At 40.5% G+C, this 17731-nt stretch overlaps 2 protein-coding genes across 11 annotated transcripts in view; both read left to right on the top strand.

Annotated features, from left to right (window-relative positions):
* Positions 1-430: 430 nt before the first annotated feature.
* On the top strand, positions 431-13679 carry LOC148400051 (up-regulator of cell proliferation). 8 transcript variants are annotated; one of them, XM_088370176.1, is made up of 5 exons: positions 875-892; positions 966-1036; positions 1458-1499; positions 1589-1660; positions 7326-13679. In XM_088370176.1, exons 4-5 carry the CDS (start codon positions 1624-1626, stop codon positions 12008-12010), a joined length of 4722 nt encoding a protein of 1573 aa, XP_088226302.1. In that variant the 5' UTR covers positions 875-892; positions 966-1036; positions 1458-1499; positions 1589-1623; the 3' UTR covers positions 12011-13679. The 8 variants fall into 8 exon arrangements, 7 of the variants coding, with proteins under 7 accessions (XP_088226304.1, XP_088226303.1, XP_088226306.1 ...); XM_088370177.1 differs by lacking the exons at positions 875-892; positions 966-1036 and adding an exon at positions 507-619; XM_088370180.1 differs by lacking the exons at positions 875-892; positions 966-1036 and adding an exon at positions 524-619 and having other exon boundaries at positions 1458-1512.
* Positions 7474-17731, top strand: part of LOC148400050 (retinal cone rhodopsin-sensitive cGMP 3',5'-cyclic phosphodiesterase subunit gamma-like) — a 31491-nt gene continuing 21233 nt past the window's right edge. For all 3 annotated transcript variants that reach the window (XM_088370184.1, XM_088370186.1, XM_088370185.1), the window contains exon 1: positions 7474-7612. The gene's annotated coding sequence lies outside the window, so the exon portion shown is untranslated. The remainder of the gene's footprint in view (positions 7613-17731) is intronic.

Raw genomic sequence — 17731 nt, 5'->3', positions numbered from 1 at the left:
ATATTAAAGTCATTGCTTCCTCTTCACACTACATTGATATGTCGTCACATTCTGTAACACAGACGAATGAGATGGAAAAAAATAATACTATAGAACTAGCTTTTCAGGTTTCTCAAATGCTTTCTGTTTCTGTTCACTGTCTTTATATTCCGCATAGCGAATGTCTTTTTGACAGGGTTCCTTCAACATTGCAAACAGTTGCAAAGACGCTCGCTAGACATTCCCAAACTGTTTGAATGACGGCAGTTTTTCTCATACCAATTATTTTTTTTAATAAATATCCAAACAATTTCATGGAACGAGGTAGTTAACAAAATATTAAAGTCACTGCTTTCTCTACATTGATAGGTGTCGTCACTGTCACGTCTCGCCCCCAACTGCTCCACTATGTGTCTGTCTTGGTTTCTGTCTGTGTGCTCGCCCCTCCCCTCCTGTGTGCCCATGATCAGTGTGATTGTTCCCACCTGCCTCTCGTTACCTGTCGTGTATAAAAGTCCTGTCTGCCCCTCTCTCCCTGTCGGATCATTGGTTTTGGTCATTGGTTTTGGTTGCTGTCGTTCAGGGTTGTCGTACTGTCTTGATGCCGTCATGTCCTGCTGTCTTCTTGTTTCACGTCCCGGTCAGTCAGTCAAGTTATTGTTTGTTAAGTCATGTCAGTTTGCCTTTTGAGTTGCTTCAATAAACCCTGGTCCAAGCTGCACTTGGTCGTCCTGCTCCATGCCACCACCAGACCGTGACAGTCACGTTCTGTAAGCCAGACAAATGAGATGGAAAAAAAATACTAAAGAACTAGCTTTTCAGGTTTCTCAAATGCTTTCTGTTTCTGTTCACTGTCTATATATTCCACAGTTGAAAGTAAGATTCAGAATACTGCTGCAAGTTGACATGTAAGGTAAGTGAAATTTTGGGATGTGGATAATGAGAAATAAATTATCTTAACCAAGTAATCTATCATATCTATACAGTGGTATGCAAAAGTTTGGAGGAGTTTTCTGTTGAGGTGCCCAAATTTATGCACCTGCCTACTTTTGTTTAGGTAATGATTACACACTTTCTGCAAATCATATAAACTTCATTTCACTTCTCAAATATCACTGTTTTTGTCTGCTATATGATATATTTAACTGAAATTGCTGATCCAAACAACCAATGATTTATAAAGGAAAATCTTGAAAATGATCAGGGTGTCACGTTCGGGAATGGAGCAGGGCGACCAAATGCAGCTTGGACCAGGGTTTATTGAGGGGAAAGCGAGTTGGAAGGGAGGATGAGGAGAACAAACCAATAGGAACCGGGAAACTAACATTAAATCCGGGGACAGAGTGACAGGGGGAACCGACAGACTAACAGAAACCGACTAACAGACGAAGACCAAGAGACTAGACTAGAGACGAGGATAACAGAATAGAAAGACAAGCTTGCGTTCCAATCACATTGGTAATTTCTGTGATTTACAGAATTATCAACAGTTAACCAGCTACATCATGGGTATCTTTGAAGTGAGTTGGTCAAGTGAGGTTTTTTTTGTAAATGATGCCATTTCAGGTGTTAAAAATGACCTGAGTCCTAACAATGATATTGCCTCTAGGTGTTTAAAGACCAGTCATAAGAGGATGACAAATCATGGCTACAGTGAACACTGAAAGACAAAACACAACAGGTATGTTCCTTTTTAAAATACACTACTGTATTTTCCGCACCATATGGCGCACTTAAAAGCCTTTAATTTTCTCAAACGAAGGTGCGCCTTTTGTGTGGACCAAATTCCAAAATCTGTAAAGTTCTTTTGTGTGGCTTCCGTAATATGCAGGTGTAATATGAAGACCTGATGAACCAATCAGAGGACATTACGTTTTATGTAGATCGGGGCAAAAAAAACAGAGGACCGTAGGTAAAACGTAGTTTACGTACCTCTGCCGCCATTGATAAAAAAATAATATCGTTTGTGCAAAGAAAACAGCATTAGGACCCTCTAAAATGGCATAAACAAAGAGACATGCTTACGAGGCACAATTAGAGCTTTCTGGAAAGCCAGGATCCTTGCCAAAGAGCAACGTGACAATCACGAGAGGGAACTTGGCATGTTTAATGGTGAACTTGCCCAACTGTTTAATTTGGATACAGAAGACGAGTACTTGGACGGATTTGCGTATAAACATCTATTAACAATAATGTGAGTACAGTACAGGACCGTGCATGGTAAAACAGTAGAATAAGGTAAAACCGAACTCACTATCTTGGTCTCATGACATTTGTTTACCGTAAGTCATGGCATGCATGCCCCCAATAATGCGGTGCGCCTTATGTATGTATTAAATATAAAATAGACCCCACAATTGAGTCTTCGCCTTTTAACCCGAAGCGCCTTATGGTGCGGAAAATACCTTAATTAAACAGTCATGTTAATTACTGTGGAGCATAAAAACATGAAAGTTGACTAACACAAATAATACCATGAATTCCCCTGAATAATATATAGTATATGTTTATAATACTCTTACTCCTTACTCGTGTATAGTGCAAACTCTCCCAATTTACTGGTATACTTGATTATTATAATGAATAATATGAATAAATAAAGACTTAAAACATACCAATGCGTTTTAAATGCTTTGAAATACAGGTTAAGAACAATGCTCTTCTCCCATATCTACAATTAAAATATTACAGTATTTTAAAAATTATGTTTTGAAAAAACCATCACTGTCCACTGAAATGCGCTATGAATCAATGATTCTAATTATTTTTTGTACAATCCATATATACTACCTATATACTAGTAAACATCTAAATAATGTGAAATCATTTGTTTCTCAATAAGGACCCTGTAATGAACTACTCTTCAATTTGTGATCTATTACGATCATTATCCATCCATCCACTTTCTGCTTATTCTCACAAAAGTCACAGTTGTGCTGGAGCTTATCCCAGTTGACGTTGGGGAGTAGGCAGGGTACACCCTGAAATGATTACCGTAATTTCCGGACAATAAGCCGCGACTTTTTTCCAAAATTTTGTACCCTGCGGCTTATAGTCAAGTGCGGCTTATATAAGATTTTTTGCGTGATTTTTGTGACGACTTGATCACTTTTACTCTTAACACTATTATATACAGTAAAGGCTACAAAACAAACTGACAAATAACTTGTTTTCAAATCAGACGAGTAAAAACTGGTCAAATATTTTTAAAAAAAGATATGATTAAAAGTGAAGACAATTTGCAATTCTAGTAATGACACACGAATTTGATGCACAATTTGTCTTCGCGGGCCACATAGAATGATGTGGCGGGCCGTATCTGGTCCCCGGGCCTTGAGTTTGACACCTGTGCTCTAAACCCTTTCTCTTAGTCTGCCATGTGACTCAGAGATTACACAAAGCAGTGGCGCTGTTTGGACCATCTGCATTGTATTAAAACCCAATCAATCAGCATTTAAATTCAATTCTTCTGACATTTTGCTCACCAAAAACAATTTGTAATGAATGTGAACTTTTAATGCATTTTATTCAGAAGGTTACTTTGAACCTTAAACGGCGGCGCGGCGTACTTATGGATTTTTACGGCCTCCGGCCTCCAGGGGGCGCTCGAGCAGGAAGCAAGCGCGAGACAGGCGAAGAAGAGATAATGCGCCGGAGAAGACGCGCTAGTTTGTGTTACATTTCGCGCAACAAGCTGAACGCGATCAAGACGGACATTACTGAAAGAAAGCCTTTATACACAAACCGTCATCATCGGGGACAAAAGAAATGCATATGATGCCGCTTTTAAGCCAAAGGCAGTCGATGTTGAGGACATTATCTTGTGTCTACTCTGGAGCGTACTTATGGATTTTTACGGCCTCCAGTCTCCAGGGGGCGCGCTAGCAGGAAGCAAGAGCGAGACAGACGAAGAAGAGATAATGCGCCGAAGAAGACGTGCTAGTTTGTGTTTTGATCGTCTCGCGCATCACGCACACACCCGCACTCACACAAAGAAGAGGCAGAACGAAATCAAGACGGACATTACTGAAAGGAAGCTTTTATACACAAACCGTCATTGTGGGGGACAAAAGAAATGCGTATGATGCCGCTTTTAAGCTATACGTGTCGCTCGCTAGTTTAATGTAATTTAGCGCTTCGAGCATGAATAAGATTAGCATGAACAGACCCTCTTCACACTCGAAGAAAGGCATAAAACCGACGACGAAAGAGAGACTGAGAAAGTGTGAGGCGAAGGATATCTAACGCTATTCCAATCGGACACTAAGGAGGAAGACTTCGATGGTTTCAGTGCACAGGAGGAAGATGAAGACGGCTCTTTTTTTACTTTTACTGGTATGTTTTTTTTTTAACCAGCCCTGTTAGTGCTGTGCTACCGTGTTGCTGCTGTGTTACCGCCGCGTCTCAGTGACTTTGCTGTGTTACTTCCGTGTTGCTGCGGTATTACTGCCGCGTCACAGGCAGTGTTTAGAAAGATATGTTCAAGTATGTTATTAAAACGTTAAAAAGGCTTTCTATGTACTGTCTTTCTTTGTAAAAATCTCGTGTGCACGTGCGGCTTATAGTCCGGTGCGGCTTATGTAAGAAAAATACTGAAATATCCCTGAATTTTTAGCTGGTGCGGTTTATAATCCGGTGCGGTTTATAGTCCGGCAATTACGGTACTAGTCAATTGCAGGGTGCATAAAGACAAACAACCATTTACACGCACAATCACACCCACAGACGAATTAGGTTACTCAATTTACCTACCATGCACATTTTTTGGAATGCACTGAGGTAGATGTACGAACCAGTTGTCCACCGTGCCGCCTATTATTCTAATTACCGTATTTGCCGGTGTATTGGTCGACCTTTTTCGACCTCGACTTATACACCGAGTCATAAAATTTAACTTCGTATTCATCGCTTCAAATGTGATGGTAACCAAGGCCGTTTCTCGTGCATCTCATTGTGCGTGAGTGTGCGTCCGTCAGGCTCATCAAACAGCGAGAAACTGAATCATTATAAAGCGTTCATCGCATTAACACGCATCCTCAGCAACAATTTCAAATATTCTCACCTCAATAACGGACATCGAAAGCCAGACAGCGACGATGACTGCTAGGGAGAAGTATGGGATATTGAGCGAATGTGCGAGTCATCGCGCGTCAAGCAACGACAATAACTACCGGTACGTAAACATTCAATCGCCATGTCTAAATGAATGTCGTTGGCACTTAGAAAATATTCGCAAAACTTGGCCAGACTTCCAGGGGAAGCGGCCGAATTTTCACTTGTTCTGGCCGACCGGAGGAACCAGCCGAGGCGGACACTTTACGGCGGTTGAGTCGTTGGCACTTAGAAAATATTCGCCAAACTTGGCCAGACTTCCAGGGGAAGAGGCCGAATTTTCACTTGTTCTGGCCAACATGGGGAACCAGCCGAGGCGGACTCTTTATGGCGCAAGAGCCGTGCGCGAGTGCGCGGTCCGCTGTAAGTCGAATGAGGCTCCGCGATTTCATCCGCTGTGCTTATAAAGTGCCGATCCGCTCGGCGGGAGCTATTTTCGGCCACTTGGCGCGTGCGCACGGGCTCCCGGATGTGCCGGGCGGCGTGCGCGAGTGCGCTGGCCGCTGGAAGTCAAATGAGGCTCCGCGATCTCCTCCGCGGTGCTTATAAAGTGCCGATCCGCTCGGCTTGGAGCTATTTCTGGCCTCCCGGTGGTGCCGGGCGGCGTGCGCGAGCTCGCCGGCCGCTGTAAGTCGAAAGAGGCTCCGCGATCTCCTCCGCGGTGCTTATAAACAGCCAATCCGCTCGGCTGGAGCTATTTCCGGCCACTGCGCATGCGCACGGCCTCCCGTAATTTGAACACATTTCGTCAATAAATTTTGCATATTTCTGATTGAATTTTGAAGTTTAATATAATGCGACAATTGAGCTCGACTTATACAAAGGATATATGATAAAATCTTAAATTTCCGTCGAATTTTAGGGGGTCGACTTATACACCGAGTCGACTTATACACCGGCAAATACGGTATTAATTTTATTATTATTTGCAAAAATTACTGTTATTCACAAGATTTCGCAGTATTTCTGTGGGTGTCTGAGAATTGGAAACTTCTAATACACAGGGGTGCACTGTCTAAAATTAAGACCATTCTTGTAACAAAATACAGTCAAACCTCGGTTTTCGACCACAATCCGTTCCAGAAGTTGGTTCGAGAAGTAAATCGGTCGAATTCCGAATCTATTTTTCCCATTACAAATAATGGAAACGCCTTTTTAAGCACTTTTTCATTTGCGAATTTTTGTCCGATCGCGCAACTGCAGCGCACCGCAGAACACGCAACTGTAGCGCGCCGCCGACCGCGCAACTGACCGCGCTGATCGCATTATTGTGACAGAGCCGTCGCTGAAATTTAGAAAATATTTTTAAAGTCCTGATGTACTTTCCAAAATTTAAGTGGACCTCAGTGCGCAGGGAGCTTAATTTAGTCCGATCGTGCAACTGCAGCGCGCCGGGCGCTCACTGCTGCATTGCTTTAAGAGCGCCTTTGTGTTTTAGGATGGCTTTACTGCTCCCACTTGCTTTCTTTGGAGACATGATTAGGGGTTAATACAATCCTCAAAGTAACGAAAATACAATAACGAACGGAGTCAGTCAGAATCCGGGATGCGCGGTCGGGTTTTCTCGGGTCCTCCCGGCTCATTTCGTGAGGTCCGACCTCCGAATTTTGTTCGACAACCGAAGCAAAAAAATCTCGAATTTTTCGTTAGAATTCTGATTTGTTCGAGAACCGGGACGTTCAAAAACCGAGGTTTGACTGTACTGTACTTTTGCACAGCAAGCACACAAGTGTATGCCTTAAATCAGCATGATTCAGTTAAGACACTACAATTCTGAACTACACAGCGCACCCTGCACACCCCACCCGCCTAGCGTTTTGTCTGCTTGTAACTTTTCAATTATAATTACATATGTTAATTCATATTAATTAGTTTATAGATGGGAAATTATACTTAGTTTATACTTAGGATATACATGTCATTCACCATTCACCAAGTCCAGACACAATTTAATAAGAACACAGATCTAATTGTACTAAGTTCATCTTGTTTTTCCTTGTTTTAATCACTTCACTGGTTTCTTTTATATCAAACAAATTGTTTTAGGTTCTTTACCTGACATGTTTCGGCGGTGGAAGAAACCGCCGAAATATGTCAGGTAAAGAACCTAAAACAATTTGTTTGATATAAAAGAAACCAGTGAAGTGATTAGAACACAGATCTGTTTTTTTTAAATGATTCTTTTCACCTGCATATTATTTTATTTGTACAAATACACTTTTTCTCCTTGACAGTTTTGTTGGACTTCCTCTCCAACCTTGGACTACAGAACTATTATCCAAACAAACTCACGCTTCAATCTCTATTGGAAGTCAACAAAAGCAGCATTTATGAAAATGTTGCTTTATCACTGGAAGAAATACCCTTTGATTTCCTAAGAAAACTGTTCAGAATCAATGCTGGATGCAGGAACTGTACACAGATATTAAGCAATGGTGAAGAACATGGAGACAGCCTTGACTCACTGGACATTTACACAGCATATGAATCAACAAACGCGGTTCATCCTCTTGACTTGATAGTAAGTCTATTTCTGTGTGCCGACAGTTCTTTGCAGCAGGAAATGGTCCTCAAGATGTCTTTATGCCAGTTTGCGGTCCCTTTGCTGTTACCCCATTGCAGCAACAATCAGTGTAATCTGATGCTATGGGCTCTGAGAGAAATTGTGAAAGAGTGGTGTCCACACGATTTGTGTCAAGAGCGAGGATTTGTTGAGAACAACATTGTGCAAGCAAATATACCATTCTTTTCCTTTGTGAGGCTACAAAACTGTAGTTTATCTAAATCTCAAATTTTAAATCAACTTCTCAGCCGTGGACAGCAGAATCACAATATGTTTATTCACAGAGACATGGAAGGAGGGGCACGGACTAGAAAAATTTCAAATACATTGGTAGAGGTTTGCTGGTTCCTTCCTTGTGGAAGAACAAATCTTGATATATTCCCAGAGCCAATTACATTTGCCAATTTGCGAGGAGATGTTTGTGAGTCACTCACACAATTTCATTTTCTGTATGACGTGTCCAATGCAATCTTTGTATTCTTGGACAAAATTGAAGAAAAGGAGCACAAACTTCTGACAGCCCTTCCAGATGCCAAATCCAAACTCTATTTTGTTGTTAATCGCAAAGCGAGTGCTCGTGAGGATGGGCTTTCTGTCAAGAAAACACTGCAAGAATTGGATTTGCCAAATAGCAATATTAAAATGAAAGACTCAAGGGTGAATTTGGCAGAGTTTTCTCAGAGACTTTGTGACACCATCAAGAACTCATTGCGTAACATAAAAAGCACAATGAGTATTCAAAATATGCTTGAAAAGGCTACTGAATTGGGTCTGTCTGTGGATGAAAACAAAACTCTTGACCAGAAAAAAACTGCTGAAGATATCATCTGGGGCATTGGTGTACGAAACATACCACACTACAAAAAAAAACAACTTCCATTGCAAGGAGTAAATTGGAAAAAGTTGTCACAATTGGAGATGAAGGAATGCAGAATAAATGATGTTGGCAGTGTTGGTGTTGAACATCACAAAGCTCAGCTCCAGAAAGAGAAAAGACAAATTTGGGAAGAACAAAAGAAACAGAAACGGTCCAAAGGAATGCAAGATTTTATTGACACTTTAACAGCAAGTGACAAAGAGACAAGGACCTTTTTTTTGAAGTGGATGAAGTTCATTTGTAATACCCATTCACGTGACAAATTGACTGCCCTGCGTAACAAATTCAAAGAGCAATGCAGAAATAAAAATGCCAAACTCATTGCAGAGACTGATCAGACTTTGATGGACAGCTCTTTAGGAGTGGAACATTACATGAGAGAAATAGGACTAAATTATGAGTTCTCCATGCAGTCAGATGATACCACAGCTAAATTGTCTTATTTGCCTGCTGTAGCTGCTGAAATGCTGTTGGATGGCTATCCGTTTGAGTTTTTGGATGGAGATGCTTCGAACATCCCAGAGAAGTGGGTGACAGCTGTGCTAATGGAGCTTCACAAGAAAGTTGGTGGAAAGAGCAGGCTGAAAGTATTGGCTGTCTTGGGTGTTCAAAGTACTGGAAAATCAACTCTCCTCAACACCATGTTTGGTGTTCACTTTCCGGTCAGCAGTGGCAGATGTACAAGAGGGGCCTATATGCTATTCCTCAAAGTTGGATATGATACACAAATGAGCTTGGACTGTGACTTTATCCTTCTCATTGATACTGAAGGTCTGAAATCCCCTGACCTTGCACAACTAGAAGATAGTTATGAGCATGACAACCAACTGGCAACCTTTGTCATTGGCCTAAGTGATGTCACTATTATCAACATTGCAATGGAGAATGCCGTCGAAATGAAAGATGTCCTGCAAATTGTTGTCCATGCCTTCTTGAGGATGAAACAAATTGGGAAAAAAACAATTTGTCATTTTGTACACCAGAATGTCGCTGGAGTTTCAGCTCATGCCAAAAACTTAACAGAAAGACAACATCTATTGGACCAACTGAATGAAATGACAGAAATTGCATCTGAAATGGAGAGACAGTCTTTGATTCAAAAGTTCACAGATGTGCTCGACTATGACTTGGAAAACAATAACTGGAATATCCCAGGACTTTGGCATGGAACGCCTCCGATGGCGCCAGTAAACACCGGTTACAGTGAGGCTGTAGCAGACTTTAAGAAAAACCTTCTGGAGACAATTGGAAAAGAAAAGAACAATGACATTTTAAAGATCCCAGAATTTCTTGAATGGATGAGTAGTCTGTGGAAATCTGTGAAATATGAGAACTTCATCTTTAGTTTCAGAAACACACTTGTGGCCCATGCTTATGACAACCTGAGCAAAGAGTTTTCACAGTGGGAATGGGAAATGCGAAGAGAAATTCTCTCTTGGCAGACAGCAGCAGAATTAGAAATCTTAAATGCTAACAATGAGACTGAATTGGACACATGGGACGCATTGGTCTCATTAAAGAAATCTGAATTATCTGATGAAATTGAATTACAGAAAAGCAAATGGACTGCAAAACTCTCTGATTATTACAAAAAGAAAGACAGACGCGTGAATTTGATTGAGAAATACAAAATTGACTTTAGCAACAATATCACAAGTTTGTCTCAGGATATTCAATATTCAGTGAATACTAAATTGGACAGAGCCCTTGAGCTCAAAATTGGCTTGAAAAAGACGCAGGACATACAACAAAAGTACCATGGCGTGATTGAAGAGAGAGTCATGAAACTTCTGCATGACTTCAAAAACATCAGACTGTCTGATGAGCAACTGAGAGAGGAGTTTGACAAAATGTGGGCTACAGCTACTGCCAATGTACCGACACAGAAGGAACAGGATATACCTGCATACGTTCTCTCCCAACTGAAAAAAAATGTCTCACACCGGAAAGTGAATGAGGACATCAAAAAGATTGAAAACCTCAGGGATTTTGGAAAGGGCCCATTTAAGACCAGACAGGACCATGTTGACTCCATAATGAAGAAAGTTCAATATGCTTTCAACTTTACTGAAGATTTAGAATTGTTTGCAAACAATATCATCACAATATCCATCAACTTTGTGGTTGATCAAACTAAGTCCAATGGTGATTACCATGACTCTTTCTCAAGGGATCTGCTCCAGAGGATTGATGAATTGCTACATCAAGGTTATAAGTGTCACCAAACCAACATTCAATTTGAAATTGACCTCAAACTTCATATTTGCGGCATTGCTGCAAGACATTTCCTCGAGATGCACCAAAGGTTCCTGTCAAATAACGACCCCCGAACACAGCTGGAAAAGTACAAGCAACAATACTTGTCAGACTTCCTAGACTTATACAAGGACACCGATCATTGCCAACGCAAAGCAAATGACTTTGTCCAGCTTTGTATCAAGCCGGCCATTAATGATTACATCAACAGATCCTTGGGAATTGACATTGTCGATGAAATTTTGACAGGCACTCAGTCAATGATTTACAGTTCACGCTCGTGTTTCCAATATGACATTCAGAAAGAGTTACTGCTAAAAGATGATTTCAAGAGATTTGTCAAGTATATTTGTTCCTATGAAACATATGTTAAGGATCAGATAGTTCTTCACATCAGCCAAAAAATGAAGCAGGACAAGTTATTGTGCAAATTGAAAGAGAAGAAATTGGAGGTTGTAGCTAGTAAATTATTAGATGCAATGAAGCAGGCCTCAAATATGATAGCAGGCGATGATGACACAAACATTCCAAATCTTATCAACCAAATGCGAAACTATCTGATTAAAGACATTGTAATATCAGAGGAGGAACAAACACACAGTCTATTTCAGATCAAAAGCACATGCGATTCATTTATACAAAGCTTCAATATAGCCTTGGATGCGTTAAAGGAAACACTCCTTGTTGAATTCTCCAACACAGATGACATAACTGAAACGCTAAATGAACTTGCAATAAAACCACAGAATGAGCTATTCAAGAGAATCTTTGGATGTGGACACCAGTGTCCATTTTGTAAAACTCCCTGCGAAGCAGGCGGCAAAGAACACAAAAAACATCACGCAGCTGTTCATCGACCGCAGGGGCTTGGAAGATACAGGAATGAAACCACTCAAGAATTAGTTGAAACTCTGTGTACAACTGATGTGCAGAGTAATCATGGATTTCGGAACCCCAAAACCCGTGAGTCCTATGTTCCATACAAAGACTACGATACCATCTATCCTGACTGGCACATTACCCCAGACCCCACAATAGAAGCGTCTGATTACTGGAAGTATGTACTTGTACGCTACAATAAACACTTTGCTAAAGAGTACAAAGCAAAACCAGCAAGAGTTCCAGTGGCCTGGAAGAGTATTACAAAAGAGCAAGCGCTGAAGGGTTTGAAAGATGCTTTCAGCATTAAAGAAAGTAACACAATGCAGGCTGTAATTGTGTGACGTAAATAAAGTATATGGGTGTGGAATACATTGACAATAAAAGAACAGAGAACAGTTCAAAATAAAGAAATGAAAATAATAATAATAATAATAAACACACTGTCAAAAATGAAATGTAACATGTAATCATGAAATGTATCATAAAAATATAGTAATTCGCGCATCTATGGCCTTTGACATTATGAGTCAGTATTATGCTAGCACATTTTCAAAGTTGTGTGGTTTGGTTGAAGGTCATAATTGTTCTCTTAGTTTTGCTTTGTTTGTTTCTGTCAAAAATGAAATGTATCATGTAATCATGAAATGTATCATAAAAATATAGTAATTAGCCCATCCATGGCCTTTGACATTATGAGTCAGTACTATGCTCGCACATTTTCAAAGTTGTGTGGTTTGGTTAAGGTCATAATTGTTCTCTTAGTTTTGTTTTGTTTGTTTCTGTCAAAAATGAAATGTATCATGTAATCATTAAATGTATCATGCAATATTGTAATGTCAAGTGGCATAGAGGTTAGCATGGTACAAAATGGTGCGTGAATGTGGATTGGATTTGGCCCAGACGAATTAGCTGAGATGCAATTCCAAATTTCACCAGAAGATGGTGCCAAAGCTTGACTCGGAGACCTGAAGGGGGCCTAGTAGGGGTTACTTAGAAGTTAGTTCCACAAAATTAACTTTTGTTAACATTCGAGAGGTACGTTTTTGGAAATTTAAACCGAGAGGAAGGAGAACCCATAGATGCTTTTGTTACAAGGCTAAGAGAAAAGTCTGCCTCTTGTGAATATGGAGCTATAAAAGATGAACTCATAAAGGATAGGCTTGTCCTTGGCATTGCTGATGAGGGCACCAGACGTCGTTTACTAAGAGAAAATGATCTCAAATTGGATCAGGCAATCATGATTTGCCGTGCAGCCAAGGTCATGGACAACAAATTAAAGACTATGTCACTGGGGAACTCTGGGCCTGGAGAGAGTGTCAATGCCACGCAGGGGGTACAAAGATATGGACGTAGGTCTGCCGGTAGGCCATCTGAGCCCACCAACACCAGTTCACAGCCCCAGGGCATGAGAGACACTGGGGAATGCAAGTACTGTGGCAGAAGGCACAAACGCGGGTGAGACCAGTGCCCTGCATTTGGTAAATCCTGCCGCTCTTGTGGCACTGCCAACCATTTTGATAAAGTATGCATGAAGAGAGGTCAGCACGCATGGTAGGTGAATGCCATGATTGACCCGTCGGCATGGGAACAAGAGCTGCTTATTTCAGCAAGATAATGACAAGCCACATTCTGCACAAGTTACAACAGCGTGGCTTCGACGAAAAAAAGAGTCCAGGTTCTCCCCTGGCCCGCTTGCAGTCCAGACCTGTCTCCCATTGAAAATGCGTAGCGCATTATGAAGCGTAAATTACGACAGGGAAGACCCCGGACTGTTGAACAACTGAAGCGGTTCATCAAGCAAGAATGGGAAAGAATTCCACATGAGAAGCTAAGAGAATGAGTCTCCTCTCTCCCAAAACGTTTATTGAGTGTTATTAAAAGGAAAGGTGATGTAACGAAGTGGTAAAAATGCCCTTTCCCAACTTCTACTGCACGTGTTGCAGCCATGAAATTCTAAGTTAATTATTATTTGAAAAATAGAATAAAATTTATGAGTTTGAGCATTAAAAATGTTGTCTTTGTGGTGTATTCAATTGAATATAGGTTGAAAAGGATTTTCAAATCATTGTATTTTTTTTTTTATTTACATTTTACACAATTTCCCAACTTCAACCGAATCCAGTTTGTATGTAGTGTCACGTTCTATGGCCATATATTTGATATTTGATGTTGAACCAGGTATTGCTATCTGAGGTTGAATCTGGTGTTACTAATATGTTGTTGGTCTACAGTTGATTTACAGGCAGCATTGTTCCAGTGTGGATACTGTCAATCGTGCACTTATCTGATGTAAGTGACCGGCTCTCCGTTTAAAGGCTAAAATTCTGTACTTTAGCCCCTCTGCAATAACGCAGTCTGTAGGGGAGACAAGAATTGATTTAAGCCAGTACGGAAAGAAGATTCGTTCTGAGTAACTAATCTATTGTTAGATTGATTCCGTCATTTCCGGCCGCCAGTCCCGCTGAAATCAAAGAAACCCGAGGGTTGAGTAACTACTTTGTCGAGACCCAGGATCTCCTCGATCGCCGCCGTTTCAGCGGCTCTCCTTTCCTATTAAGATTTTTGCTTTTGTTATCCGCTCGGAATAGTTTAGCTGTCTTTGTTAAGACCGCAGGAACTCGTTTATTTTCACTAGCGTACACTCACACTAGCTGAGCTTAAGTTAACGGTTTTGAACCAGATTCTGACACTCCCTGATGTCAAGGATTAAAGCTGTCTTCATTTAAAAAATAACTGAACGGTTTAAAGTATGACTATGATAGAGAAACAAAAGAGATTTAAAGCATAAAAGATCAAAATAATCATTAATCGAAATTAAATTATAAAGTAGAAATTTAATGAACAAGCAAGAAAGAGAATTACAAGTTTCAATTGTTCGAACAACGAACAATAATTTCCACTCACAGTTATCAATAGAGCAAAATTTATTCAGTCTTGAAGTTCTCTCGATTGAAAACTCAAAACTATAGTAAAAAAGGGTAAGAGGCTAGAGGTCTAAAATGCTGTTTGGTGTAAAAGTAGAGTGATCAGTTCTCCTTGTTCCAAAATCCGAATTCTGTTCAAAAGAACAGGCTGACCTAAAGAATGGAGATGACGACGCCCTAAAAATGGCTCCTCTCTCCTGCACCGAGGTCTGCATCTCTTAGCCTGTCTTTGAGCTTAAAACTTGACTAAGTCCAATTTGAAGATAGTATAAATTCATTTTAACGGACCTAAGGTTAATCTCATAAAGAATGAAATCTATCTTTGGCTAATCGGCGTTCTCGACCCACGGCTGTAGCCGCAGGACCATATCCCTAACGGGGAAAGGCCACCGGGCGAGAGAGAGCGATGCTCTTTGTCCGAACGAACCTTTTATACCAGTCCAGTTCGTGGGTATTATGCCTGCTTGGTCACGTACCAGTTTTTTTCCACGACGTCATACATTGGCCTCAGATGACCCAAATGCTTCCAAAATAGACTGCACCTGCATCTCGGCCGGTCTCAACCGGATTCAACAAGATGAGGTGACCATGTTCTCATGGAAGTAACAATTTTCTCAGGGATGCTTTATCCTGTTTCCCACTCCCAAATGTTTTTAAATGTTTTTTCTCTGACTTGTGTTCCGTCAAACAGCATTCTGTTTATGCCTCCACTGGAAAAACGTGACCGAGGTCACGCTCCTGTGTGGGATCTCGGTCTTCCATCACTTAGTATCACCATTAACCCTTTTCGCCTCCTTGTCTTTGCTCACATTTATACATTCATGTGTAAATGGAACATCAATATTACATACATGTTTGATACTGATCAAACATAGTGACAATAATAACACATACTTTCACAATAGTCAATTTAACACAATCATAACTATGATCGTGGATTCTCTTAGTTAGCAGGTTAAAACACTCAAGCATCTTCAAAACGTATTTTTTAACAAGCTGGTGATTTGTAGGTCAAGCTCAAGCGTGGGATTGCAGTCTTCCACCCACAGTATCCCTGTCAACCCCTTGTCCTTACTCGACTTTTAATACATTCATGTGTAAATGAAACATCAGTGCTATGATGCTGCTCAAGTTGCTACTAACAATATTGCAAAGCAGAATTAAAATTAAGTATATTGCAGCTTACTCTAACTGTGATTAACATGTCTCATTCTCATTACCTAACGATGAGCATGGGCTTCCCTAGTTAGCAAATTAAAATATTCAAGCAGTTTCAAAGTATATTATAGCAAAACAAAATAATATAACAATCCAAAATTGTGTGTTGCTGTGCTTCAGAACAAGTCTTCATCTAATCGATTACTTTTTAAACTATTAATTTACTATGTTAGGTCAATCTGACTTTGGCACCATCTTCTGGTGAAATTTGGAACGGGAATGGAGGTTTACTGGTTCAACCAACAAATTCCCCTTTACCAATTTAACAATAGTTAATTTTGAAGAACTAACTTTTAAGTAACCCCTACTCAGGCCCCCTTCTTCAGGTCCTCCATGTCAAGCTTTGAAATTTGGAATTCCATCTTAGCCAATTCGTCTGGGCCAAATCCACATACTCATGCACCATCTTTTACCATCCTATCCACCATGTAACAGGACAATACTTTACTAAAGGAAGGGAGACGTTACAGGGTGATTGTGTTAACATACTACGCCACCCTGTGGCAGCCACAGAGCCCTTACATACTATAATATGCCTGTGTCACGTGTTGTTACTCTAGTTGTATTTCCTACCTGCAGCTTGAATACATGGTACTGAGACGTAGTTGGACTTGTGTCTTCCTTATCATGCACCACACTTTATAACACTGATCCCTCGACTTCCACCAAATAGCATTTTAGACCTTTTGTCTGTATTCCCTCTGTACTATTTTTGAGTTACAATTGAGAGAACTTCAAGACTGAATAATTTTGCTTATTGAGATTGGTGAGTGAAATTATTGTTGACTGTTTGAACAATTGAGACTTGTAATTATTTTTCTTACTTATTTATTAAATTTCTACTTTATAATCATTAACTTCGAGTTGTGATTATTTAGAATTTTAGAGTTCTAAATCTCTTTTGTTTCTCTATCATAGTCATATTTTAAGCCGTTCAGTTCTTATAAAAAAGTGAAGACATCTTTTATCCTGACATCAGGAATTGTCAGATCTGGTTCGAAATAGTTATCTTAAGTTCAGCTACGTGCAGGTGTGCGCTAGTATAATTAACGAATCTCAGCGGTCTTAACAAAGACAGCTTAATTTATCCGAGATTTAACAAGAGCCCCAAATCATTTAGAAAGATAGCCGTTGTAAAAAGGGCGCGGTCATCCTGACGCCGTGTCTCGACCCTAGTTACTCTACACGAGCGTCGTTTGACTTTAGAGAGATTGGCGTCCTAAAAAGATTAGATTGATTCCTTCAAAATTAATTTAATAGAGACGGTTAGCACTCGGACGAATATCTTCCGAACTCCGGCTTATTTAACTTTCGTCTCCCCATGAGAGCAGCGTTAGAGCAGTGGGGACAAAGAAGAGTTTTAACCCTTTAAACGGAGAGCCAGTCGCTTATGTTTGATAAATGCGTATTTGAGATGAACATCTGCACACACAAAAAATTGTAACACATCCATGACACTATTTAGTTCCACGGATGGCCGTTTTTCAATCAGGACCAGTGAGGACCCCTGAGCTGCCTTCACCTGCCTGCATGGGTTCCCAATCACCTCCTGACTAAAACTGCCCACCTGACTGGATTTCCTGTACATGTCCACCCCATCTTGCATGCAACTATTACAAAAGTACAAAAACAATAATTAGATTATGAAAACTATGGTGTATCCCGCAATAAAAATCTGACCTGTTTTATTTGCGTTGAGTTTATTCACAATTTGTTGTGAAGTTTACTAACCTTGCCCGCAAGGTGAATTCTCACAGTAATTGTGCGTTCACAGAAAAATGAGAATACATCTATGAGCCTGCTGATTTTCTCCGAGCTGCACCACTGGTGTTTCAGACTAATCGCATTGCAACCCTTTGTTAGGGGCTGGGATATGCAGCTGTTATGAAATTAAGAAGGCCGGGGAAAACGAACACACCA

Source organism: Syngnathus floridae, chromosome 3 (genome assembly GCF_059516105.1).
Source record: "Syngnathus floridae isolate MCC-2025c chromosome 3, RoL_Sflo_1.0, whole genome shotgun sequence".
Classification (NCBI taxonomy): Eukaryota; Metazoa; Chordata; class Actinopteri; order Syngnathiformes; family Syngnathidae; genus Syngnathus; species Syngnathus floridae.
This window is presented reverse-complemented; position numbering and strand designations above follow the sequence as displayed.

Excerpts from the sequence above, each read along its gene's own strand:
- LOC148400051 (XM_088370178.1), top strand. The coding sequence starts at position 1,624 with ATGGCTACAGTGAACACTGAAAGACAAAACACAACAG. Across the intron at positions 1,661-7,325 it reads TGAAAGACAAAACACAACAG|TTTTGTTGGACTTCCTCTCC; the intron begins GTATGTTCCTTT and ends TCTCCTTGACAG.